Raw genomic sequence first — 25,789 nt, forward strand, 5'->3', positions numbered from 1 at the left:
CTGTACTTTTCAAACTACAATTAAAACGACCAGTAAACTATGTTTTAACTGCAGAATTAGTCACCTTGAAGAGCAATTTATGTCAACACCAGACCTGGCAAACAAAATATGATCTGATATATATTTATCATATTAACTTTATTGACATAGCACTTTTAAATACAATGGTTTACAAAGTGTCTGCAGCATATTTTTTGTAGATATGCAACGTTTTTTATTAGTTATTGAAGATCAGAAATCACAGCAACATAGAATATGGCCATTTAATATAGATGTACCCACAAACAAAACGACATTATGCTGAGCACAGACGTGTGTTATGCATGTGTACGTCATGTACGGATACAGAATTGCATGACCTAAATATGTAGCTGATGACAGGAATTGATGAGACTCGGAAACCCCCCCCCAATTTAATCAATTGTTCCTTGTATCATTTCCAATGAATAAGTCTGCAACAGTCGATTTGTGGTAGGATCGTAATCATGTGATCAGCAGGCAGCTGATGTAGTGTTTGTTAGAGTCATTGCTGTAGATAAATGTTAGTCCATTCCTTTTTTCTGCAATGCAGTTTAACACTCTAACACATCTGTCCTATTCCAGTACAGATGTTTAGATTTTCACAGCTTTTTTAACCTGACTGTGACAAAGCATGTGACAAATGATGTATAATAATATTAAGGACACAACACAAGCTACATTTGCATTATTGGATTTTTATTAGGACTCTGCTAATAAAATTAATAAAAACATTCTGTAAAAGAAAGTTAGTTCAAACTGGTGGTTGTGTACAATGGCTGGAAGCACATCAGAGATGATAACAGACAAACAGTAGATTTGTGAACACCACAGTAAAATACTTGTTGGTATATTTTGGCGAATGCTTGTCAGAAAAATTGAATTTGTTCACTTTAAAAGATGTGTTCTGTGCAAAGTAGGAAAGTAGCACATCATTTTTACGTCTCTTTCTCAATTGTGCTGTAAGACCGTTTCACAAACAGAAATCTTGCTTCCTCACTGATGCAGTGACAATGACAACAGTGCCAATCTGTGAACCAGACAGACAACAAAATACTCAGAGAATGTTTTATCAAATCAAGCTGCTTCACAGCTTCCATCACTGAACACCACATTGCAAAAAAATGACACTCAAATCAGGCCGACTGCAGTACAAGCTGTCTTTTGTGTCGTATAACAAATAAGCATGGTACCAGAAACCTACAGATATTTGTGAAATGGTGGCGATTCTTTTTAAATACAAAGAAAAGTATATACTCTCTGTAAACAAAATGAAACAAATGGGACACAATGCAGACCAGCATTTCTGTTATTACTCCATTTGGTTATTATAACGATTTTGTCCTAAGAAAATAAAGAGCATTAAACCTGACATCTATGATATGCTGGAACAAAAAAGAGAAGACAGTTATAGCAAAGTCAAAAGAAAATGACATTCTCAAATTTTGGACATATGTCACAATCTAATAGAAATTCACATTATACTCTAATTTTAAAGCTGATATTTGACTTTTGTTTGCTCTGTGTTAAATGTGTTCTCAAACAACTTATGTGAACAGTTGTAGTGTTGCGTAGTGTCCGTCTTCTCTATAATTTTGGCTTGAACCCTTCAACTTTGGAAAGAAGTAGGTCATATCTTTTCTAAGTTAAAGAGCTAAATTTCAAAAATGACATTCTGATAGTTAGGGTTAATTTCAGATTTTCAACAAAACATTTCCCTAAAAAAAGAAGGCCAGTACATCATTGCTTGACAAAACACCCCTTAACCTCATGATACTTGTTTGTGTACCTGGTTTCAAAGACTGACGATGACAGCACCAAGCTGCCATGCAAACATCTCATGAACATAGTAAAATACATTAGTGACATTAGTTAAGACTCTTTACAGAATTAAGACTCTCAGCGTATCTTGTTATAATGACTAATTATACATTTATCACTTCACACAGACTGTGATAACAAGTGTTGGTCTTTGTTTCATTTGACATGTTACTTTTTTCCTCCCACACATTTGCGTTAAACAAGTGGTGGGAAGACAGCTGAGAAAGATCTTCACACACACAATAGAAAATAGGTTCTTCTGCTCTACAAAATCTGACAAATGTTATTGTTTCTTTTGCCTCAACATGGAGGCCATGTTGTTACAAGAATAGATTGATGGATGACTGCAAAGAAGTACAAAAAACGCTTCTTCAGATCTGATTGGAAAAAAGTGAACTCAAGTCATCCAAATTCACAGGCACAAACACATTTCACTACATGACATTTTTCCATTTTCTCCATGCACACTTCTGCCCAGCCAGGTTTCTGCCATCTGGCTGTCACAGACCAGTGACTCCACATCGGCCGGCCTAATGGTCGTGGAACCCTGGCATGGGAAAGGGTCTGGCAAAAGCTTCAACACGGTGGCGCAAGTCTGCGATGCGAGCGACGGTCTCTGGGTCCTGAAGAAGGAAGTTCTTGAAGTCCTGGAGCTTTCCTGCAGACAACAGAAAGGGAAAGAGGAAAAGCATTAGCTTGTTACTTTTAGCTTCCTTGCTTCCTTTGTTTTATTACCACTGGGCATTTTGTCTCCCTTCAGCCGACAAGTTAATATGTAATACAATTTCAGACTGTGCTTTGAATGAAAAAAAGACTCACACAAGTTCTTGGCAACCACTGAGTTATATATTAATCTGTCTGCCCTCTCACAGCAGGCTAACCTGTCTTTTTCTTCACATCCAACGCAATCCTGAAGCCTTCATCCATGAACTCGACAACTTGCACAAAGTCGGCCTCTTTAAACTGTCTGGAGGTCAGAGCTGGAGCACCTGGGACAGAGAAGAACAAAACACAATGCAGCTTAAAATACAAACTATTGACTATAAACTTCACTCTTTGCTTTTACAGGTCAACTGTTAGTAATTCATGTTCTTAATTTTTTTTTTCTACTTAGGAACCATATGGTCTTTACAAAAAATAAATAAATAAAAAAGCAGAACCCTGGAGCTTCTTGAAACTTCAGTAATTAATCTACAGAGACTGGAGATGTGTCAAACCTACACAGATGCTGGTGGTCAACAGGCCACTACGGTGCAGTATAAAAGAGAAGGTAGTAAGTGCAGAGCATTGTAGTGAAGGTTCAAGATCTCCCCTTAAGAAAGTGCTAAAATAAGACAGCATAGATGTGGAGCTCTTGAACTTCCTGGAAGATGATTAAAAAGCCAAACAAGTTTAATTAATCATGAATTGCTCAGCGCTTGTGGCTTAATTGGTGGCTGACTAATTTCCATACGCAGTATTGCATTTTGAAAAGTAAAACAGACGAAATGAAGAGGATGTTAAAAACAAAGTAAATTAGACAAAAACGCCTCCACTTTGTAGTGACATATGGAACATAATACACTGGGAATATAGATTACAGTTTCTTTTGAGAATTAAGATTTTTTGACTATTCAAACCAGCACAAGCATTACTGTTTTATTTAATATGGTTTCTGATCACACACTTAATAAATAAGACAAGCCCTCTGTTTGTCTGGCTAAATACAGCGTAATGTGAGGTTGTTCCTTACCTAGCCTGAGGCCACCAGGAGTCAGGGCGCTCTTGTCCCCGGGGCAGGTGTTCTTATTTGCAGTGATTGACACGAGCTCCAGCACCCTCTCAGCTCGAGCCCCATCAATGCCCTTAGGCCGCAGATCCACCAGGACCAGGTGGTTGTCGGTCCCATCTGGAATAATAAGCATTGTTGGTAAAAACGTCTGAAGAGGAGGAGTCCAAGGTTTTGTAGACAAGCGATCTTTACTTAGAAGCATTTGATCGTACCACCTGGTCCTTTATTTAACACGGACAACTGTTATTGCTAGGTTTGTTAGCTTTAGGATATGAAACAGAATGCAGCTAATGATGAAACCAAATTACTTTTGGTAGTGTCTTGTCAGTAAAGCTTCAGATCTTCACCTTTCTAATGGGCCATCTGATTTACATTCACCTGAAAGCTGCATTTACAAGTTTCACTGCATGCTGCCTTGAATGGAAATAAGACAAAAACTTTTTTTTTTTCAGCTCAATGAAGTGTAAAGGAGACAAATGGTCAATTTAGTTCCTTTTGTCATCTGGATCCCCATTAGCTTTCACCACAGCAGTTGCTCTTCTTTCCATCCCCACCATAAATGTTAGTATCTAGAGACAATATCTATTAGTAATTCAAGCTGCTGTATGAATGTTCAGGCTTATTGATGAGCTTATGTCATTTTTTTTAAAAAGGTGGATATGCTGGTTAATTAATTGTGTGAACCAGTTTGCTTCATTTGCTCTAAAAAAAACTAAACAGTATCTTTGAAAATGTTACTTTTGAGGCGAGGATTCTTGAAATTGAGGTTATTAAGAAAAGTCTGGGATAGGTATGTATTTGGTCTGGATGTTGCATTTGATCAGAGAATGAATGGGATGTGTGTGATACTATTTCTTTCTTCATTCAGGAGAGAAGCAGGACAATCTACTGTGAATTATACTACTGTGGTACAGTACGCAGTTTAATTCTGGACTAACTGAAGGCTGAATTTATTATTTGCAGCAGATCATGTGATTTACCAGTACTTCAATGGGACAACAGTAATGGATTACTGACATTTTTCGTAAGAAATGGAGGTACAAAAACATAATTTGATAGCAACAACATAATGACATTGATATTGTCAATATACTGAGACCATGGAGATAGTGCTCCAGTCCAACTCTGAGTAAACTAATTTAGCTATTTTTAAAAAAAAATAAAAATCTATTAAAGAGAGATGTACCTAGGGCTATCAGCAAACTGAATTCCACTCCCAGCTGTCACAAAAGATGACAATGCCATTAAAATTCTCAAAGACAGTCAACTAATTTGTCAGTTTAAGGTAACTTATGCAGGATGTTCTTTACAGTTTAAATTATGCAAATCTGTATTTGTTTGGATATGTTTTGTACAAGTGTTGAGGATACATTATTCCTATGACACAGTCTTGCTTACTCTTCAGTTCTATTGTTAAAATATCTACAAAGGGATTATAAGAGGGGTGTGTATGCTCTGCCGTGTAAGCACAGGACAAATTTGTATTTTTTAGGGTATCGACAGAGAGCTATACATCAAAAAACAGCTGAGGCCAGTGTATTAAATGCAGTACAAGATTCAAGCATTTGCTCACAGCCACAAAGTGACCACTTTAATCTGATTTCATTTTCTTGACTGACAGGGCAGCTACCCTGACATTAGCCTATTTGCACATCATGAATTTAAATGCATTCCTCTTTTTTTTTTCCCAATGTGTAATTTGCATTTTGTGACAAGACATTCTGCGTGAGATTTCAGTGTTTCTCAGCCGTTTGCTGAGTCAGTGTCTTCTTAGAAATAAAAAAAGAATGCTTATATACAAGTTGGATTACCTGATACCAGGGTGTAGCCTTTGCTGAGAAGAGCTGCAGCCATGGACTTGGCGTTCTTTAGGACCTGGGCAATGTACTCCTTAAACATGGGAGACTGTGCCTGGACACGCACACAAACAATAAGGTTAAGTCAGCTTTTTTTCTTTTTGGAGGGGGGGGGTCAAGAAATAATGAACGATTTCTATAAAAACATAAATGCATCATGTTTAAAGGTTATTATTTAATTCAGAAGAATACTATCATGTATGTTGTGATAGAAATGTTGATTATTTCCTTTTTTAAATGACGAAATACCTTAGAAGAAAAAATTGGATCTACTGTTCACTACTTTTGGAGGTGATGGAAGTATAAATAGCATTATAAATTAAGAACTGCTGTTCAGGAGAAATTTCCCTTTAACAGTTCAACGGTGAGATCATTTCACTCCAAATCCAGATAGTTCACGTCAGAGAAGGGGGAACATAGGAACTATAAGATTCCGTTTCATGGACAGATTGATTCTTTTGTTATCAACCTCTTATGATAGGATATAACTGAACAGGCTGATGCAGTGAACGTTGATCACTGTGTGACATAACACACATTGCAAATGGATATTTGTGTTGCGCTGACCTGTCTGAGTGCCACAGCTACTCCAGCAATAGCATGGTTATGAGGTCCACCCTGCAGGGAGGGAAAGACAGAGAAGTTGACCTTGTCCTCAAGGTCGTACATGATTTCCTTTCCCTTCTTGTCCACCGAGCGAACGCCCTTACGATAGAAGATGAGGCCAGCCCTGGAAGGAACACAATCATTTACTGACAAAGCATTTCTACCACTGAATCTTTCTCTAAAACGTAAACAAGGTTTCATCCTTGGTAAATTGATTTGTCCCCACTTGTGGTTTCTAAGGCTCACCGACTGTCCTTACCTGGCTCCTCGGAGAGACTTGTGTGTGGTGGAGGTGACCAGGTCAGCATGTTCAAATGGGGAGGGGATGGCTTTGGCTGCTACCAGGCCACTTATATGAGCCATGTCAGCAAGCATGTAGGCATTAATGTTGGTGCAGAGCTGAGAGAAAAAAAAGGGCAGAAAGAAGGAACAACTGTGAAATTAAGACACACATTTATATAAAAAAAATATATATATATACACACGCACACACACACACACACACGACAGGAAATTTTAGCTGTTTCCATTATGAGACTCAAAATCATCACATTACTCTGCAATACCTGTGAACTGCAGTGCAGTCATTAAGCCTTGAGGCAGTATGATTTTTTGTTAGATTGGTTCTATGACAATGAGGTGAAAATGCAGACTCTGTGTAGGAATTTTAGCCACTCTTAGACACTGTCTCCTTACTTCTAGGTGACAGAGTACTGAGGCAAGTTGTGAAGAAATCTAAAAAACAAGCTGAAGTTATGACATCCTATCTGGGTTTGCCTCTGTAATTCTGCAGTCTCTCATTCAGCACCTCTTGCATGGGTCTTGCTGACAAATTAAGCCTTTCTGGGTTTACTTTCCATATTCTTGGACAAATCGGCATCCACTGCTGCAGTTGCTATCATGATTTTACTGAAGATAAATAATGTCATAGGATCGTAAATTGGTTTCATCCATTCCTATAAAACAAATCAATGGACCCTTATCTAGTATTTTTTCAACTTCTGACTAATCTTTGCTCTCTAAAACCTTTGACAGTGTGCAGACCTCTTGACGCTGCTGCTACTACAGACATATCCGAGCTAACAACAACCCCTGAACTCACTAATAGACTTGCCACTTCTGTCAATACATCACATGAAACAAAAAAAAGCGCACATACATGATTCCAGCTCTCACATAGCGGAAAGTCAGCACTTAAGCCTTAGTCACTGTTTAATTAAAAATATAGTATCCAGGAGAATAATGCAAAAAAGCACAGGGGCCAAGTATTTATGAACTGCCATGTCTTTGCATATGCATTACTCTTGATATACAGAGCGTTCCCAGAAACGGCTAGATAATGTAAACCTAAACTTTGTGCTGCCACAGTCAAAGCCATCAGTGACCCCACTGTTCTGTGAATTTTATTCGACTGAACTCTGTATGAGTTGAAATTTGAGATAAAAGATACAATCTCATGGTGCTTACACATTTATATCCCCCCCACAGTTAAGATTTGATAACTCTTTTTACATCTGTTAGCGGTACCTATCTTCTCCAGCATAAGATATTTCAAATAAGAGTTGGTGTAATTACACTCTTCGGCAGTCTTCAGAGGCCTGAAATATTATAGTGCAATTCAATAAATCCTGGCTGTCTCTTGCCAGCATTTACTGAAGAAGGCACAAACAATAAATAGCTTTCTAACATGCAAATGACTCACTGGCGAATGATCAGAGGAGTAAACAATCTTTTTAGTGCTCCAATTAATATGCATTATCATGACAATCTCGTTTCGTCTCATATCTAAACTGGATCAGCACGTTTAATAGATTAAAAGGCAGGGGAAAGGGGGTAAAGAACACAAGTGGGTGATGTGCTGCATCTGATGAATGCCGATAGTGAAAAGATTTTAAGATTTCAAAAAAAACCCCAAAAAACAAAAATAAAAGGTTTGCTCCAATCTAGGTAGCACACGATAGAAAATCTGGCAAGAAGCCTGCCCGGCAGATTCTGCCATAAAACAGTGAACAGTTCCACAGAGACATGCCAGGGGGAAAATATGGCCCCTCTTCAGGCCTCGTGGCAAAGTAGTTATGGTGCTTAATAAAAACACAGCTCTGTAATGGTGGGACACTCCATCTGATGGGACAAGCTAAAGTGGAGCTCTGCAACAAAGGGAAGCAGTCATGGAGTGAATGAAGTGAATCAGCGGGGGGAGTATAACAAAACAGATAAAGGGGCCTCTTGTGCACTGTCAAAGAGAGCAGTGAAGTGTGCGGTTAAAAGTTGCTACTGTGCACTTGTGAGTCTGTGCGAGCGTGAGTGGAGTAGGCAACAGAAGAAAAAGGCATCTGTGTTGTTGTGTGTAAAGTGTGTAATGACCCTAAAATTGGTTTGTGTTTGGAAATGTTGAAAATTTGAAAGTGAATGCTCTAAATTTTGAGCACACAGGTCTCTACTGAGGGACAGAAATTAGTAAAGGCATGGCTGGAAGAGAAGCTGGCTGGGTCTGACCTATCAATATGGGAAGCAGGTGTGTTTGACATTTCGGTGAAAAAGGTTGACTGAGTTTTAAATAAGAGGATGAAGCTGGTCTGTCCTTCCTAGTGCAGGATGAGAAGTGGAGAAAACAGGTAGCAGAGGAGTGAAGGGTAGAGCAAAATACAAAAAAAAAAAAAAAAAAAAAACTGAGAGAAAGATGGGGTGAAAGGAAGGTAAGCTTTGAATACAGAGCGAGTTCTCCATGCACCTTCTTAATGCGGGCATAGTCAATGAGGCGGGCATAGGCACTGGTGCCAGCGATGATGAGCTTGGGCCGGAACAGCTTGGCCGTCAACTCCATCTGGTCGTAGTCTATGAGTCCTGTTGCAGTCTGCAGAGAGGTAGACAGATTGAGGAGAGAGAAGAGGTGGAGAGAGGGGCAAGAATAAAGACGAAGTGGAGGAGGAATATGAGAATATTAGAGGGAGCGTAAGGGTCAGGAGAATAAAAGGAACATGAGAGGATGAAAAAAATTGTCAGATATCTGAGGATCAAGAGCAAACATCAACACGGAAGGGAGATTTTTTTCTCCATTTGAAGCTCATTTGAAGCAGCTGCATTTGAAGTACTTTGGCTACCTTAAAAGGGAAAGGAATTTATCTAAGGAAGACATTTACACCCATCATATCATGGAAGAAGATGGAGCAATTGCAGTAATACACCTCTACTTATCCTAATTCAACCTTTCAGAGATCTGCTTAACTGGTGAGATGAGGCTGAACCAGATCAGGTCGGTTTCGAGACTCTTCCTGCTCCGTTCATTGAACCGAGCAATTTAAGAAACATGTTAGACAATCCATTTTATAGATGACGTAGTTCAAAGTCATGTGAAATGAAGTCGACCGGACCAGCCAAATGACCAGTGTGTCTGCTGCCTGAAGACAGTTTTACCCTTCTGGTCCTCCTCCAAGAATCGGAAAAGAGAGACAGCGAAAGACAGAAAGATAGAGCAGAGAAACAAAGCAAGAGACAGACACAATGGAGAATAAGGGAGAGAGAGACAAGAAAAAGAAGAGAGAAAAGGAGGAGGGAAAGCTTTATTTAGACAACCTGATAATCTCCCATCTCCACAGCACATCTATGGATGCCCCCTCACTCCATCAACCTGCTCATTGTGAAGACAGAGCCAGTGGTGCTGGCCAGCCTGTCGATTTCCCATTATCTCTCTCGCAGAGGGGTCCTGCCTGCCCATACATCAGCAGGTCTGGACATGCAGACTATCATGGCCATCCATCAGCCACTACCAACACTACCACACAACTATGACCCCAGGAATAAAATACTATACACTAAATATACAATGGACTGAGCATGTCTATATGTTAACTTGATAAATTACTTGTCACTGCTGAGAGGCTCTGATTGTACAGATCTCCATGCAGATGGAAAAAAGCGCTTTGAATGTTTACATACACTATTAGGACTCTATGGTTGCATTGTGGATACTGCGGCCGTACAGAGACTAAACCATCTGAATTGCCTTCTATCGGCAAGCACCTGCCAGCCAGTGACTGCTGGTTTTAAGTTTTCTTGAGGTAGACACTGAATCCCAACCCACACTGCCTTGTGTCTTCTCCTTCGAGGCGGGGAAAAACAAAAACGGGATTTCTTAAAGCTAAATCACAGCATTTTTATTACATCCTTCTCTTTTCGGTCCCTATCAATGAATATCCTGTGTAATTTATTTAAAGGAATTATCAGTACTTTCTGAAGATTTGTACTTTCTTTGTCTGTCTTGTTCTTTCATTATTATTCTGTCAAATAATCAGTGTTTTTCCAAGTCTTCTCATTTGATAACAGCTGATGAACCAGACGAAAATCCTTGTGTTGTACTGCAATTTTAATTACAACAGCAATATAAAAATGGTGAATGCTAAGCAAAGCTCAGACGCTATGCTGTATGTTCTGACCTTGTGGTGTCATGGCTATTCATTGTTCTTTATCCTCTCTTTAGGAGATTTTTTGCATTCCCTATTACAGTAAATGAGCCTAAAAAAATTCCACATGCAAGAACAGCACAAAACACATTATAAACAACATACTATACAATGCTCTGAAAAAGGTGATTGTCTTGACATTACAGGCTGAATTTACAACAGGTCTCGCACTTGAGATTTAAAAAGCATGAAATATACATGAGAATAGGTAAGTATTTCCAAATGTTATTGAACTTGCATTTGCCTCAGATTTTTCATGACACTATGACTTGCTTTAATCTTGCTACATTTGCATTTACTTTTCTTCCATTACCAAAAACAAGCTGACGGTGGAAAGTAGGTACCTCTACTTACATTTAGTTTGTAGGGCATGGATTCAAAATAGATTGATGTCGCTGAGATTCTCTTCACATCAGACATGTAGCCATGGGTCAGACTGGGGTGACAAGGACATATAGACAAACATCATTTTGTGCAACACGTAGCTTGCAAACAACTACATCCATAAACACTAATCTTTCTTCTAGTGTAAACAAATGAGTAGGAAAATTTGAAAAGGAAAATGCACAACACTGATTTTTCATGCTCTTTAAGTCCCACACTAGTGTTGAACAAGAAAGAAACTGGGGCAGCTTTGAAAAATGCGAGGATAAAAGAAAAAAGTGACAGGGTGAAGAATAAAAAGAAAATGGCAGTGACTACTGACTGTCCTCCATCGGGCAGGTCCAGGCCCATGATACGGTCATGGGGCTTTAGCACAGCAGTGTAGACTGCAAAGTTAGCTGGCGATCCAGAGTACGGCTGGACGTTGACACCCCACTGAGCTGGGTCCAGGTCAAAGGCCTCTAGAGCTCTCCTCTGACACAGCAGCTCAATCTGGTCAACCACTTCTGCTCCTCCATAGTACCTGAGGGCAAAGTTGGAAAGGAAAAACAACACAAACATGATATTCCATTAATAAAAATGGATGTATCAATCTTACACACAGCCTGCTAGAGTAGGCATTAATTCTGATGCAATTTAAACGTACAATTGCTAATATTTTTGGCTACTACGTGGCAGCAGAATAATCACACTGTAACCCGAAATGGCAATCTTGTTAGTAAAACGTTGTTTGCATACACATTTTCCAGATATCACTTTTCTGGATTTATATTTGCGTCCACTTGATAAATGTAAAAACAACAAATATTGTTTGTTTTAATTGAGAAATGCTCCACTGTGTTCACTAAACTAGTGACAATCTGTACTTGTTAGCTGCTTGGTGCAGGGATTGTAGTGACCATGCGGATTATATTAACAGTAAACAATGTTATTAATATAATAATAATAATAATAATAATAATAATAATAATAATAATATAATATAATATTACAACAAAATAGATCATGTCCCTTTTTTTCTGTAATGCCTGTTCACTTTCATACATTTATCACAAATGGCACTGTTGGTCACAAAAATCTAGAGCAACCTAGACCAGCATTGACCTAAAACTTCCACAGCCGATCTGGGGCATCTTAGGTAAAAATGCTCATGAAAGCTTTTCAGTGTAATTACAGATGAAGGAGCAACAGATGGCTTCTGTAGCGATCACTCATTCAGTGATATCATCATTTTGTTTCATTACATTAAAGTGTAAAACAACAGATGAGCAGGATTGTAGGGGAAAAAAACATGACAACACATTCAGGGGAATGAAATGTATGGGAGGCTTGTATTCCAGGAATCAAAGGCATCAAATGAGGAGAATTATACAACATGTCAGCTCTCTGTTTGCTGCTGATAAATGTGGGTTATCCACAGCAAATAATAGAAAATCGGAAAAGCGAAAATAGAAAACATGCAACTACCAGCCTGGCACTAAATTCTTCCAGTGTATCCCCTCGGGAATTTTCTTTGGCAATTCAAGGCTGAGGATTATTTGCTATGTGGTTGGAATGTACTATTGCAGGGCAAGCTAGCAAACACAGTCTAAATTAGTGTGTGTCTACGTGTGTGCATCTGTGCAACAAATATCCTCAAGCACAGAATATCAGCAGTGTTAATAAGCAGAGGTGGGGCTGAATAAACATACTCACCTTCTCCCTGGGTAGCCTTCAGAGTATTTGTTGTTCAGACAGGAGCCCTGAGCTTCCAGAGCTGCTCGGCTGCAGAAATTCTGTGGTGAGAGCACACGCACAAGCAAACACACACTCAGATCAATGGCGCAAGTGGACAGAAGGGACAAGGATGGCAAATTAAAGTCTGTTAAGTGATAGTGAGAAATTCCCCTCCGGCTAGAGGCAATCATTACAGTATTGAACCCCTGGACTTCCATAGACTAACACGCCGCACTTCACAATGCTTATCGCCTCACTGGTGGGGGAGATGAGATGATGTAACAAACTTTTCTGCACGTGCTGCGATACACTGCCGTGGCCTTTTTAAATCATTTTGAAATTCATTTTCCAATAAAAACCTAATTGTAGTGAGTTGTTTTGCTGAAAACGTGGTGGAATTTACCACCAAAAGTTTTTCTTTCTTATCTTTTGTGTGTACTATAAAATGAAACTCATTGGATTCACTTATTCATTTTCACATTAAATTTGTCTGATTTTAGTGGATGCATTCCTTAAATTCTTAATATGGCTTTACTGCACTAAATTAGATATGAGCCAATTATGGCTGAGTGATTTTTCTAAGCAAAGATATGCGTCATTCCCTTGTTCTAGCTTCTCAAATGTGATATTTCTTTGGGAGTATCTTATAAGATAGTAAAACTGAATATCTTGAGGATTAAAGGGATGTTTTTACAACATAGAAACTTTATTTTTTCCAGTATTTTTTAGCTGTTACGAACAAAACTATCAAAGAAATGAAAATAAAAGAGAAAAGCTAGTTAATTACAGCCCAAACTTCTACAAATTGTTGTTCATCTTGTAATAACTATTTCCCAGTAATGCTTTTCCAGCGTCTTCTCCAGAAGTTTCTTTCTTGCTGTCTAGGTATTTTCTGTAACACTCTCTTCATGCTGTAATGAGTCTTTTCAACTCTTGTCCAAATCTTCCAATCAATTACAATAATATTGACACCTGATTCCTAACACCACAGGTAATGTGCAAACAGTGTTAGAACAAAGGAGTGGAAATGCATATGATAAAAGGTCATCTCAATCGAAAGCCATTCATATTAAGGGGTAAGTTTACCGTGAGGCTACTTTAGGTGTAGTGTGCATCTGTATTTTGAAGGAATGAAAAATACCACTAAGAATATATTTTTAAAAAATCAATTCTCTATCAGATACCTAATGGACTTACTTTCTATTCAGTTTTATCAGGGGGAAAAGAAAATATGACTGGGACATCCTTCACCAGTGCCCACTGTACGTATGCAAATTCACTTCCCTGACTAAATGCATGCAGCCCTGACTGTGTAACACAACTCTTGACACGGCCTCCTCAACAACACTAGTGTATATTATCACATTGGTCAGTAATAGGGTCTGACACAAAACACATACAGACAAATATAGTCTCCACTTTCTCCCTCAAAAGGGAGGTAGGTGGTGTGTGTTGTGTGTGTGTGTGGTTATGCTAATGCTTCACCTGGGAGCCAAGAGGAGATCGAGGAAGATAACAGCTCCAGTAACAGCTTTCTGCTGCGTCCGTCTGTCATTCCGACGACTGTGCATATATTAGAAAAGGAAATGCATTTGCCTCTCGGTGTCTTGAAGTATGTGTGTGCGTGTGGGTGGGTGGACATGTGTGGGAAAATGTATGTCTTCTCATTCAAGGAATGTCTGCCTGAGCTGTACTGTGATGTGCCTTGCAGAGTGAGTTGGGGAGGAGGCAGAATGAAGATATCAGCTTTATCTCACACTAGAGCGGTCAGGCTTTGTGTTGAGGGGGAGCTGATATACTCCACTGAACAACTACTGCGGCGAAGAAGAAAGAGGAGGAGGGGAAAAAAAACAGACGATAAAACCTTGTCCGCCCTGTTGAATAGTAAAATTTTCCATTTCACACCATTCAGCCTTGGAATAAAAACAAAGAGTTCTGTAAAAACTAAGCTATTCTTGCTTACAGTCAGAATCGTTACTTGTGAGTGTTTTTACTGTTAAAGAAACCAAGATTGAGCGACTTAGAGCACGCTGTGGACAGTTTGTCAGCGGGTAAATAATGTATGAATAGCGAGTTTGATATGAATTCGTTCTTGTCAGTCCATGACATCAGTTTTATCATTTGGATATTTGAAGCAGAAGGTCATAGTTTAACAAGCCAAGCAGGCCACTGGAAAGATTGCAAAACAGCAAATTTATTGCTATAAAACATTAATGCATTCAGCAAAATGATTACGGAATGAATTAGCAAAAACATTCAAACATTTGCAGTGTGTGAATTTCAATGCGATACCCCTATCATTTGCTGTACTCGATGTACCACATATACTGTATTTACTAAGAGCCCAAAGACACCCCTAAAAAAGGCTTTTGTTTTACTGCTGCTAGCAGTAACATGTAAATTAATTACAGCCACAATAGATATTCACAAGGCTACCAGGTCTGCACATTAATCATTTTTGCCAAAACATTAATCCGAGGTGATGGGGTGTTTTCAGCTACCTGCACTGCCAACATACAGAGGAGATGCTGCCAGCTCTTACAGACACTGAATATGTGCTCACATTGAATGCCTTTCCATTAAAATGAGCCACTTCAAAAAGAAATTGTGACTGAATTAAATAAATTAAAATATCTGCCACCTTCTAACTTCATTCAAACATTTTAAAGGCAGTGTCAAAATGAATGTGCTGATTCTTAACTGATCCATCAAGATGGTCAAAATAACTGTTTATATTAGTCTGCCCACACCTTCTGGTCAATTAGCCTATCATTTTCAAATACCCAGTCAAAGTCAAGCAAAACAGCACATTCATATATTCAGTTACACTGGCATCAAATATAGGTTTTTGAGACCATACCAATATATGACTTCCCAGTTGATTAAACGGAAATTTTAATTTCGATTAGTAGAATGATCACAAAGTAAGAAAACACTTAGAAAACCATTAAAATTATCCTCAACCATTAAACATGGTCACAAAAAAAGTATTTTTTGTGGCTGTTTTAGAGCTGAAATGTGTGGTGCTTTGTGCCTGACATATAAGCAGTGCATATTATCCTACAAAACAGGACAACCCATTAAATAAAAGCTAACAAATGGCACTTAAAACACCACGCAAGTCGACATCCAGATGCCTGTACTCAATGTGGTTGTGCACTGCTCCTGTCAAGTGGTTATCAATCTATTCTGACACAACCTCAATACAACCTCCTTTTCATTTTCTAGATCAAAATACTGGTTTTGCAAGATATCATCGGTCTCATTGTGAACCTTGGTGTTTTACAACATGCTGACATTAGCATGATAAGATCAGAGCTGCAGTCTCCCCACTAGCAGCCTACTGCCAGGCAGGTGGCAACCTGTCATTAGCCAGGGCTACCCCAGCTAACTAGCAGGTGGCTGTGTAACATCTTGGATGCAACAGACTAGTATTTATATGGTGCTGACTAGCAAGGGTAGAAACATTTAAATAATTTACCTGACTAATTGAACACATTCATAGTAGACTTATCAAACTTAAGAAGGTATTTTCATCACACCCCTTTTGATGTTGCCCAATCTCCAGTTTCCCTCCATTCTCAAATGAACAGAAACAGTCAAGAACAAACAAACAAGTTTAAAAAGCATCAGTTAGAATTAGTAAAATGTGTGGTACCTCAGATGCAATGAGCTCCAAACCACGACACTGCCTGTCTTTCTCTTTCTGCAGCAGATCCCACATTTCGGGGTCATCTTGAGCTAGGCTCTCCTGACCCGTCCACGGACGATCTTCATCCACTGTACGGGTGGCAGCGTGCTGGCCACGCACGCTGACACGAATTGGGGTGCGATGGCACAGCGGCTGTGAGCAGGAGGACGGTTGGGGTGTAAGATGAGAGAAGAGGGTATACAGAGAGGAAAAGGCTCCATTTAGAATGTATTAGTTTTACACAGATATCACAGTTATTGTAGACATATTTTCTAAAACTGGGCCATTGCAGTTAAATGGGTCATGGATTATGAGGACTGACACAAGCTGGCAAAGTTTGGGGGGAAGAATTTTGGAGAATATTATCTATTAAGATGAAAGCAGTTTGGACATTTTAAATAATCAGAACATAACAAGAGAATGAACACAGAACATAATTTCTCTATAGAGCATATTTCACCATTTCAAATATATAAAGAACCATCCTGATTTGACCTGTATGAGTAAGAAGACATTTCAAGTGCTTTCCACAGCTCTGTTCTTCTTACACTCTAATATGTAGCCTGGTATAATTAGAAGCTGGCGTGTTTGCATGATATCAATAATCAGCATGGTTGTTCAATTATGCCTCTATCAGCACTTCTACAAACTGAGGGACTGACTTTTACAGCCTCAGTGTACCAGAAGGAGGCATATAGAGAACAGATTCAGCACTTCCTGCTTATCTAATCTTGACTGGGGCTGGCGAGTTCTTCTGCTGCTGCTGCTGCTGCTGCAATGCCTGATCATGTGAGTGCAGAGTCCATACAATTTTCACTGGCTCCTTTAAAAAATGAATCCCATACTGGGTTCAGTTCTGGTCCCATTATTCTGGCTTACTGTTACATACCATAGCTGCAGTGTTTGGACAAGCAGAAAACTTCTATGCACACGAAAAATGTTGGGTTGTATTTAAATAGTGCACAAGTTCCTGTTATAATTCTTAATCAACAGTAAGACTGCTGTGTGGGAGAACACTAAGAGTTTAAATTAAATACTTGACAGGTTGATTGCACTAAGAACAAAATGGCTCCTTCTCGTCATTTAATCAACAATATGATGATGACTCTGTGCCGAGATCAATCGCCCCACTACTAACCAATAATTATCGTCTGTGCAGGTGTGCTGGGGTGTGAGGGACAGCCTCCCCTTAATAGCACTATTAAAAAGCAATTAACACAATGCTCAGGACTGGTTGAGGACACCTATAAAAAAAAAATATACAATTACTCCTATTTTAAGGGGTGTAAAAAATGTTAAGTTACACAATCTTTTGAAGGAGCCTTATTACAGTTGAAATTTAGCAAAGAAAACAACTGTGTAGTTTTTCAACAGGTTTCAAGACAAAGAAAAAAATGAATAAAAGCCACACAAACTCCTGCAATCTAAAAATGACCACCTTAGTATAGTTTAACATTCTTGAGAAATAAATTCTGTTAAAATGAACTATTTATCCTCGGAAACAGCCTCAAGGTAGTTTATCTACTCCACTGCTGTGCAGCTTACCCACTCTACCCTGCTGCCTCTTCCTCAGGTCCCCGGGGTGGTAGAGGGGACAGTGGTGACACACCAAGTGGCACATTAATGACCGATTTCTAACAGTCTCTACCCTGGCCTTCTGCCACCAGTAGCAGTGGTGGTGGTGGAAAAGGGGAGAGGCCCCCCGCCTCAGGGTCCTGTAGGAGATGAGGGCCTGGGGAGACAGGTCGAGCTGTCTCGGAGGACACGTTTCTCGCCAAGAAATCACATGGGTCATTAAATCTTGACGGGAACTGTCCTTCGCTGTCTGCGTTTCTGCTGGGGCAGACCAAAGCCAGGGAAAGCAGCAGCAGAAAAACCCAACACAAGCCAACACTGTGGTTACAGGACCACTGATGACTGCAAAACAGACAAGGGTGCCTCTCCCTCCTCCTCCTCGCTTCCCTTTTCCCATCCTCCTGTCCCCATCCTGTCACCCTTCGCTGCTAAGCACGCTCAACCAAGTAACACTCGTGTGGCATTTTTATTAGTTCCTCCTGTCACTGACATCACTTCCATGGTGTCCAAATGGGACAGCTCTGGGCTTAAACAAACAACACACAGGTCAGTCCTTGCGGTCTGCCTCTCCGCCTTCCTGCTTCATTTCTCAGCCCTGATCATTATGGGGGATTAATTAATAAACACAAGATAAACTGATCCAAGAGAAGTGAGAGCCAAGATACAAGCACCAAATATGTCACAGTGGGACTATTTTTAGGCGATACATTACACGGTTGTTTGAAGGTGAACTTGATGAAAACTCTGCTGTGAGAAAAGGGGCGGGATAGGCCACATCAACCTGGGTGCTGAGCACGAAATAATGGCAGTCACAGATGCACTACATCTGTGTGACAATGATAAGGTAAATGTTGGCGCTTTGCCTTTCCTGTCAAACATCTGTGCCCGAACAACAATGGCGGAGAAGAAGAAAAGGGAAGAAAGAAAATCATGTCATTAATCCTAGGTCTGTATTATTTTTGCCCATTTCCTGAAGCAGCTCCCGAGGCGAGTCAATTTTACAGATGACTGCTGTCCATCAGTGGCTATACCAAACAACAATCAACTCTGTAACACAAGGAAAGCAGACAGGACTAGAGTGGGGAAACGGTGAAGAAAAAAAACTGATATGTAAGGTAGCAGAGAAGAAGTGTCGACAGGGCAGCAGCATCTGTCAGTCTGACACGTAGTTGCCTCTTTCCCTGTCACTGACTAATAGCGGGGCTGTCCGTTACAAATTGCCCTGTGACTCACTCTGGATGGCACTAGACTGAGAAGTCTGGATAGGGTGAAGATGCGTAAAGGGACGGAAGCACAGTCCAGGGCGAATCCACGCTATTCGGGTCAAAAGATTGTCAGAGTGACAATCAGAGACTTAAGCAATGCCGGCAACAGAGCCAATCTTCAGGAGGTGTAAGTGCTGGAACGGTACATTTATGTTGTAATCTTTCCACAACATTCCCTGCAGTGAAGAAATTTTTTTTTTTTTTTTTTTTAAAAGTTCAACACTAGATTTCATGGTAACTCAGATGCAAGCTGTGGACTGTACTGCAGACACCGTTTAGTTCAAGGTTCGTGGCCTTCCCTTCACTCAAACCATTCTTAATGTCTGTCAAGCTCACAGTGTGCTAAATCAAAAACAGAAATACATTACAGGGGGTTCTTACATTGCATATTTTGTCTGGGCCACCTAAAATGCAATTCCGAACCACCTAAATACAGCTAAATCACTTTTAAAACTTAAGTTAACATGCATAAATTTGTGGGAATAAATAGCAATGATTTTAAGTCATAGTCAATGTTATTCTGTCAGAAGTAAACTTTAAGTCCCTATAAATCCAAATCCAAAGATGGAACGGGTTGTCTGACAGGTGTAGCAAACTATATTAAGCTAGTTAATCTGCCATTTATTTTCTCTGTCAATATTTTGTCTATAAAATGCCCAGTATAATTTTGTGTGGCCCAATATCATAGTTTTAAAATATCACATTACTAATTGTGAGGATCCACATAAATATTCAATTTGTAGTGATACTGGAGAGAAAAAAGCAGCATAGCTCACATTTTAGAAGTCTGAATCAGGTTGTATTCGGGCTGTTCTGTGTGACTTAATAATTTGCTAAATGCAGTTATCTTTGAAAAATCTGCTCTACACGCATGCATGTGTTCTCTGTGAATGTGGATGGCCTTTAAACATTTCTATGTGCTGAATTCATAAAGATGTCAAGCGTTCTGAACAGCATGTGTGAGGAACATGAGGCAATAGTACGAGGTACCAAAGGCACACAGAGATGTCCGATGTGTGTCTAGGCTGGTCTTGGCTAGTGTCGATTCCGTATTTTCATTGTCACACTCAGCATGCGAACATTTGATCAGATGGAGCCTTGGATACGTGGACCATGCACTCACAACATCTGGATAGTCAGATAATTACCTGTTATATAACTGATTGATGTGAATTTGGTGGCGATTATGAAGTTAGCTAGTTTGGTTTAATTTAGCAAGGGAAATTTCAAGACATGTTTTAATTGAGTTTAGAAGAAAAGGTTTTACTGTTTCATTGGATATTTATGAGCAAAATATATAATTTAAGCCATGTTCGAGATAAATTATTTCATTTCTTCAGTGTTTGAGGTTTAAGACGTGAACTGCATCGCTAATATACTGTAAAATTTGTTTATTTATCACAGGTCAACAATGTACAACGTTATCACACTGAGATTTTATTCCTATAATCCGGACCAGGTTGGCATAAGGAACACTTGAAATTATGAAAGTAGGAGGACCCATATTTCACAGTCAGAGTAGCTCAAAGCAACCTAAAAAAAAAGATGTCTGCTGAGGAAAACACAAAGCCATTAACCAGCACTGACAAACTTCTGTTAAATTATCAAAAGTAGATTCAAAAGGATTAACAATGCCTCTCCCGGTGCTGCGATATGTTATTTTAGGCCAAAAACTGCAAAATACAAAGTGATAAATTAAAATTTTGGTGGTTTCTGTGTGTGACATTGAAGTTAGAGAGGTTGTATTTAGGGTGACACTGCAAATTATTTCTAAACCAAAATGAAATACTGAATGCAACAATACTACTCTTTTGGTTGACGTTGGCAGCATATGGACGAAAACAAAAAATGTTGTTGTCTCTTTTCCAACCCACTTAAGCTCTGACAACCGTTTTTTTTTTGTATGTAAAAAGTAGAATTACTGCAAAGCTTTTCCTCTGAACTTCAAACAAAAGCATGGTGAGTAGGAGTTATGCGCCAAACTCTAAAGGGCAGCAGGTCTTCTCACCAAAGAAAAACAAAATCCTCCTAAACAAATCTCTCATATATAAGAACACAGCATTGAGAACCAGCAGTAATGATTTTAGATTTGATCAAATTTGAATTTTCCAAGTACTGAATCATAAATTTGTGTTTTGTATGTTACATTGAATTTTGACCTGAGAAGAAAACATTGTGAATTATTTTCATGTGAAAGTTTAGGGGGGGAAAGATGCAATTTTGTGTGCCCACTTATACTAACTTTCCTGATTAATGATGTTTTTTTTTTTGGTTTTTTTTTAAGTTTCTTTCTCTCAGGTTAAATTTATACTGGCCGACACACAGAAATTATAGTCGTCCATGCAAATAGCAGTACCCAGCAAGCTCTTCTAATGCATTCCCCTTACCTTCACATCTCAGCAGAACCTAAACTATGGAAATAAAAAGTCTAAAAATATGGAAAGTTACATGCTGTGACATTCACACTCCGTTTGCTCTAACAAAGTTTACTGCATAACAATTTAAATTTGAAATAAGGGGCTTTTCAAAAGGTTCAAAGTTGGAGTGCACGGGTGCTTTTTCCATCATTATACACTGAATATAAGCGTGATATCAATGCAAATCCACCAAATCCATGTAATTCAACCATCATCTGCACTACAACTAGAGCCTAAAAACACTAAGAGAATGCCTTACAGAAATGAGAAATAATTGCTCTCATTAGTAAAAGAAAACCTTAGTCAAAAGTAACAGCTGTTTCTTTGGCCTCTTGAACTGGATGGATGATTTGATACTGGGATTAGAGTTCATTTAGAATTTTCGAATAGACTAAGTGGAGTTTTATGAATACAAATACACCAACTTCGGAAGACCAAAAGCTGAATTTCTGTGATAACAAGCCATAAACAGACCAGTCGTCCTAAAAAGAATGTGAGGTCAACAGCAACAAAAAACAATAGTGTACTGAAATCTTTCTGGCACATATGCAGATCCTGTGAGGACATCACATGCTTCCATACATCCAGGAAAAAAAAGACCTGTCTTGTGAGTCCATCAGAAATTCAATGATGATGCACACTTAACCAATTAGCACGAATAGGAAAAGCATGCAAGCATGTGGACTGCTTAATTTAGTGGGAAACTTCAAACACACTGACAGTAGTGAGTGACTTATAAAACTAGGTCTGAATACATGCCACAAAATTTTGGCTCAAACTTGGTATAGCCTAGTTGTTTCTGAGAAACTACGTGAAATTCATAACATCGCCTAAATAGGTCACTTCTTGAGGTCCATAATTAGGCAAAAAATCAACCAGTTTTTCTTTTTTCCCCTACACCTCCATCACCCTGATGTGTTAACTAACCCAACAACTTGTTTCATAAAAAAATGCAGTGAGCAGTACCTTGTTGTGACATACTGTCCTGTATTATACTTAAGTGTGTGTGACATTTTCTTTCTCCTTTATATGTGTCAGAATATTAGAATTTTAATTCGGGTGTGTAGGGTGTAGTGATGATATTAGGACGATATTTATGCGTGAATAGTGAAGAGAATTAACTAAATCCAATGCAGATGAAAAAATGTAGTTTAAATTTCTGTGAATTACATTTTGCTACAATAATTTAAAAAAAAAAAAAAAAGTTTCATCTTTGTGGTACCAAAGGTAACAAGTTATACTAAAAGGTATTTCGAGTAAGTTCCAGCCCATGTACAGTACCCCAATAAGAGTAGACTAATTGCAAAAAAAATTACCATAACCTTTATAATTGTGTTAGTTTGTGTTTATTTCATAAACTGCCAACTGTGTGGGAAGGATATTAGGGCAATATCTACATCTGGACAATCATGATTAACACCGTCCTTGCAACAACCCTAGTTAAGATAATAAGTAAGAAGCTGCTGACACAACTGAAACAATGGCCATTAATTCTCAAGTTGCACAAAAATATGTCCTTATCAGTTATACAATTATCTCAAAGCAAGAGGTTAATATTTGCTTGCTTCTCCTGCAATACTTCTGAGGGTCATTTTGGACTTTGAATGTTACCGAGAAGAGACAGAACCACGCATTTCCAGTTAATATATCATTATCTGTTAACCTTGTCTTGCATTATCTTCATAAAGCTGTCAGGACTGAGGCCTTTACTATGACTTCACAGCCCTTTAATTTCAGAACCGCATGTGTAGTCCAGAATAACTAAAAACTCATTCTACTGCAGTTTTTGACCAGATGATGCAACATGATCTTAGACAGGAAGCTAATTTAAAAGCTTTTCATGACACAAAAGAACATGACCATTTAAGTTGCTTCTCTGTTTTGGTTATTGTTCAGTTTGATATACAGCAAGGTTACCAAAAAAAACCAAAACAATCTCTCCCATTCAGACATCATAGCAGGAAAATAAAAACAAGCACTAAAAGACAATAGTGTGTGAGAATTTAGATCAGCAACTCCAAAATTTGTCAGCTATTTTTTGTTATTTTCATTTCAGTGTAAAACTTGCCTAATGACATGCACGGGCACTAGGCGTGGAAGACAGCAACTTCATTCATGGTTTAATTTAATTTGCATGGTCCTAGTTTGAGTTTAACTACTATATTTAACTTTTGCAGTAATTATGGCTAAAATATGCCATTTCTAATCCTTTATAAATCTACTGGTTTCACGCTATTCAACTCATGACCCCCTTTTTGCTGTTTCAAAGTCTCCCTGAGGCGTCCACACCCCACTTTGGGAACTCCTGGCTTAGCTCACACCAGAGACAAGGTTAAACCTTTATATTGTCCAGTCCAAAAGTTGTTCATAATGTGCAGAGGGTGCCCAAAACATAAATAAATACCTGCAACATCACTATCCCCCACAGCATTTCAAATGACTGCACTACAAGTACTGGCTTTGGGTCGAAATAAACACTTACAGCAAAGAAATACTACAATCTCACCTTCCCAGTACTTCAATCTTTGTGAAGTTCTAAGTTGAATTTAACTTTTTTTTTCGGGTAAATAAAATCAATTTACAGTTCTATGCAGACTCCCCCAAAAGCAAAGCGGAGAAGACAGAGGTGACACAAAAAATTTAATTGAGAAGGCTCAGTGTATTCATCTTAATGACTGACTTCTTACCGTGTAATGAATTTGCCAATTTAGTATGCGTTATATGCTTCTTCGCTGAATAAAGTACTTCAAGATTTTACTATAGATGCAGCCACAAAACAGATGAATCAATGTTCTCTCACGTCTACGACAAAAATCACACGTGTCTAATAAATATATTTATATAATTTCATGCTCATTGGGTAACATATATGCATTATTTTAGATGGAACTTATTTTATATTGTTTATTAACAAATCCACCGTGTAAACAGCCAAAGCCATCTATTCATTCGTGATGTTTTGCAGTTTTCCCACATGATGAAACTGAGCTGTCGCTGTTGCATCATAACTTGGACGCAACTGCAGCCACCTAAGTTACGGAGGCTGACAGCTAGCAGCTTAGCTCAACGGCTAGCTAACACGCGTCAAGACTTTAAAAGATTCAACGCGAACAGTCCGGAGAAGTCAGCGAGTGATTCGTTCCTGAAAATCTTCTTTCATTTAATATCAGCTGTACCTTACACAAGCAAGAGTGGGCAAATGAAACCCCCCACGACTGCAAGTTGGTACTGACTCTCACTGACGTTAAGCTAGCTATCAGTCCAACCACGCAGAAAGCCCAGCCTCTAGTTACTCAACCGAGCATCCAGAGAGGGAAACAATGGCACAGAAATTGCACTTAATGCTACAGTTACCCGTGTGAGTTGTCTCAGGGCGAAGGACAGCATGGTTCCAGGTGTCAGGCCAGAGGAAGAGGCAGTTCAGCAGGCGACACACCGCTGACAGGCTCGAAAGGCTGTTTGAAGTTGTTGGCAACGGCTGTTGACGCTCGTCCTGCCGCAAGGGTCGATGGGAAACGTAGGCCGCTGCGACGAACTTACATAAACCAGCGGTGAGCCTACAACACCCCTTACAGCTGCGTCTACTGCACTGAAGCTGACCATTCACTTCATTATCCACAGTCTCCCCTCATTGTGACTGAATTTTCACAGATTTTTTATTTTTATTTTTTGTTAAACTACATAAATCACCTGTACATTGTGAGAACAGCACAGTAAATGGTTTATCTTTGTTTACCCCGCCTCTCATCTGTTAGAAACAGATAACAAATATTTCAAGCAAGCACTTTGTCTTGCTTTACACTTGTTTATCTGGGATGATATATGTTTAGATAAACAAGCCTGGCATTTAGAAGTGCAATAAATTGCTCGTGGCCATGTAAAGCTCACTCTAATATCCTTGCGGGTAAGTCTTGAGGAGATTTTATTTTATGAGATGATAAATTGTAGCCTACTCATGCAGTTGTGATTCACAGCAAGAAGATCTCAGGCTTGATGTCAGCCTCTTGTGTGTCATTTGAGGAGTTTTAATGCTTCTTGTGTCCTTAGATTTCCAGATGTGTCCCAAAGCACTCATGACAAGTCTCTAAATCTGTGTATAAATTTTTACACGGATGTCACTTGGACTGTTTTGATCTCTGTGTTTACATCCCATAATGCTTTCTGCTGGTTAAGGCTTCACATCTTCTTGTCACTTCATGCAAATGAGCT

At 39.1% G+C, this 25,789-nt stretch overlaps 1 protein-coding gene across 1 annotated transcript; it reads right to left on the reverse strand.

The window, feature by feature from the left end:
- Positions 1-696: 696 nt before the first annotated feature.
- Positions 697-25,095, reverse strand: shmt2 (serine hydroxymethyltransferase 2 (mitochondrial)). The gene is made up of 12 exons (XM_023290504.3): positions 24,935-25,095; positions 16,291-16,476; positions 12,612-12,691; positions 11,239-11,439; positions 10,887-10,968; positions 8,804-8,926; positions 6,332-6,471; positions 6,034-6,196; positions 5,422-5,521; positions 3,572-3,727; positions 2,721-2,828; positions 697-2,497 (listed from the first exon to the last, which is right to left on the reverse strand). The coding sequence occupies exons 1-12, from the start codon at positions 24,965-24,967 to the stop codon at positions 2,370-2,372; spliced, it is 1,500 nt and encodes a 499-aa protein (XP_023146272.2). The 5' UTR covers positions 24,968-25,095; the 3' UTR covers positions 697-2,369.
- Between the last annotated feature and the right edge of the window lie 694 nt (positions 25,096-25,789).

This window comes from Amphiprion ocellaris, chromosome 5, assembly GCF_022539595.1.
Source record: "Amphiprion ocellaris isolate individual 3 ecotype Okinawa chromosome 5, ASM2253959v1, whole genome shotgun sequence".
In the NCBI taxonomy this organism is placed as follows: Eukaryota; Metazoa; Chordata; class Actinopteri; family Pomacentridae; genus Amphiprion; species Amphiprion ocellaris.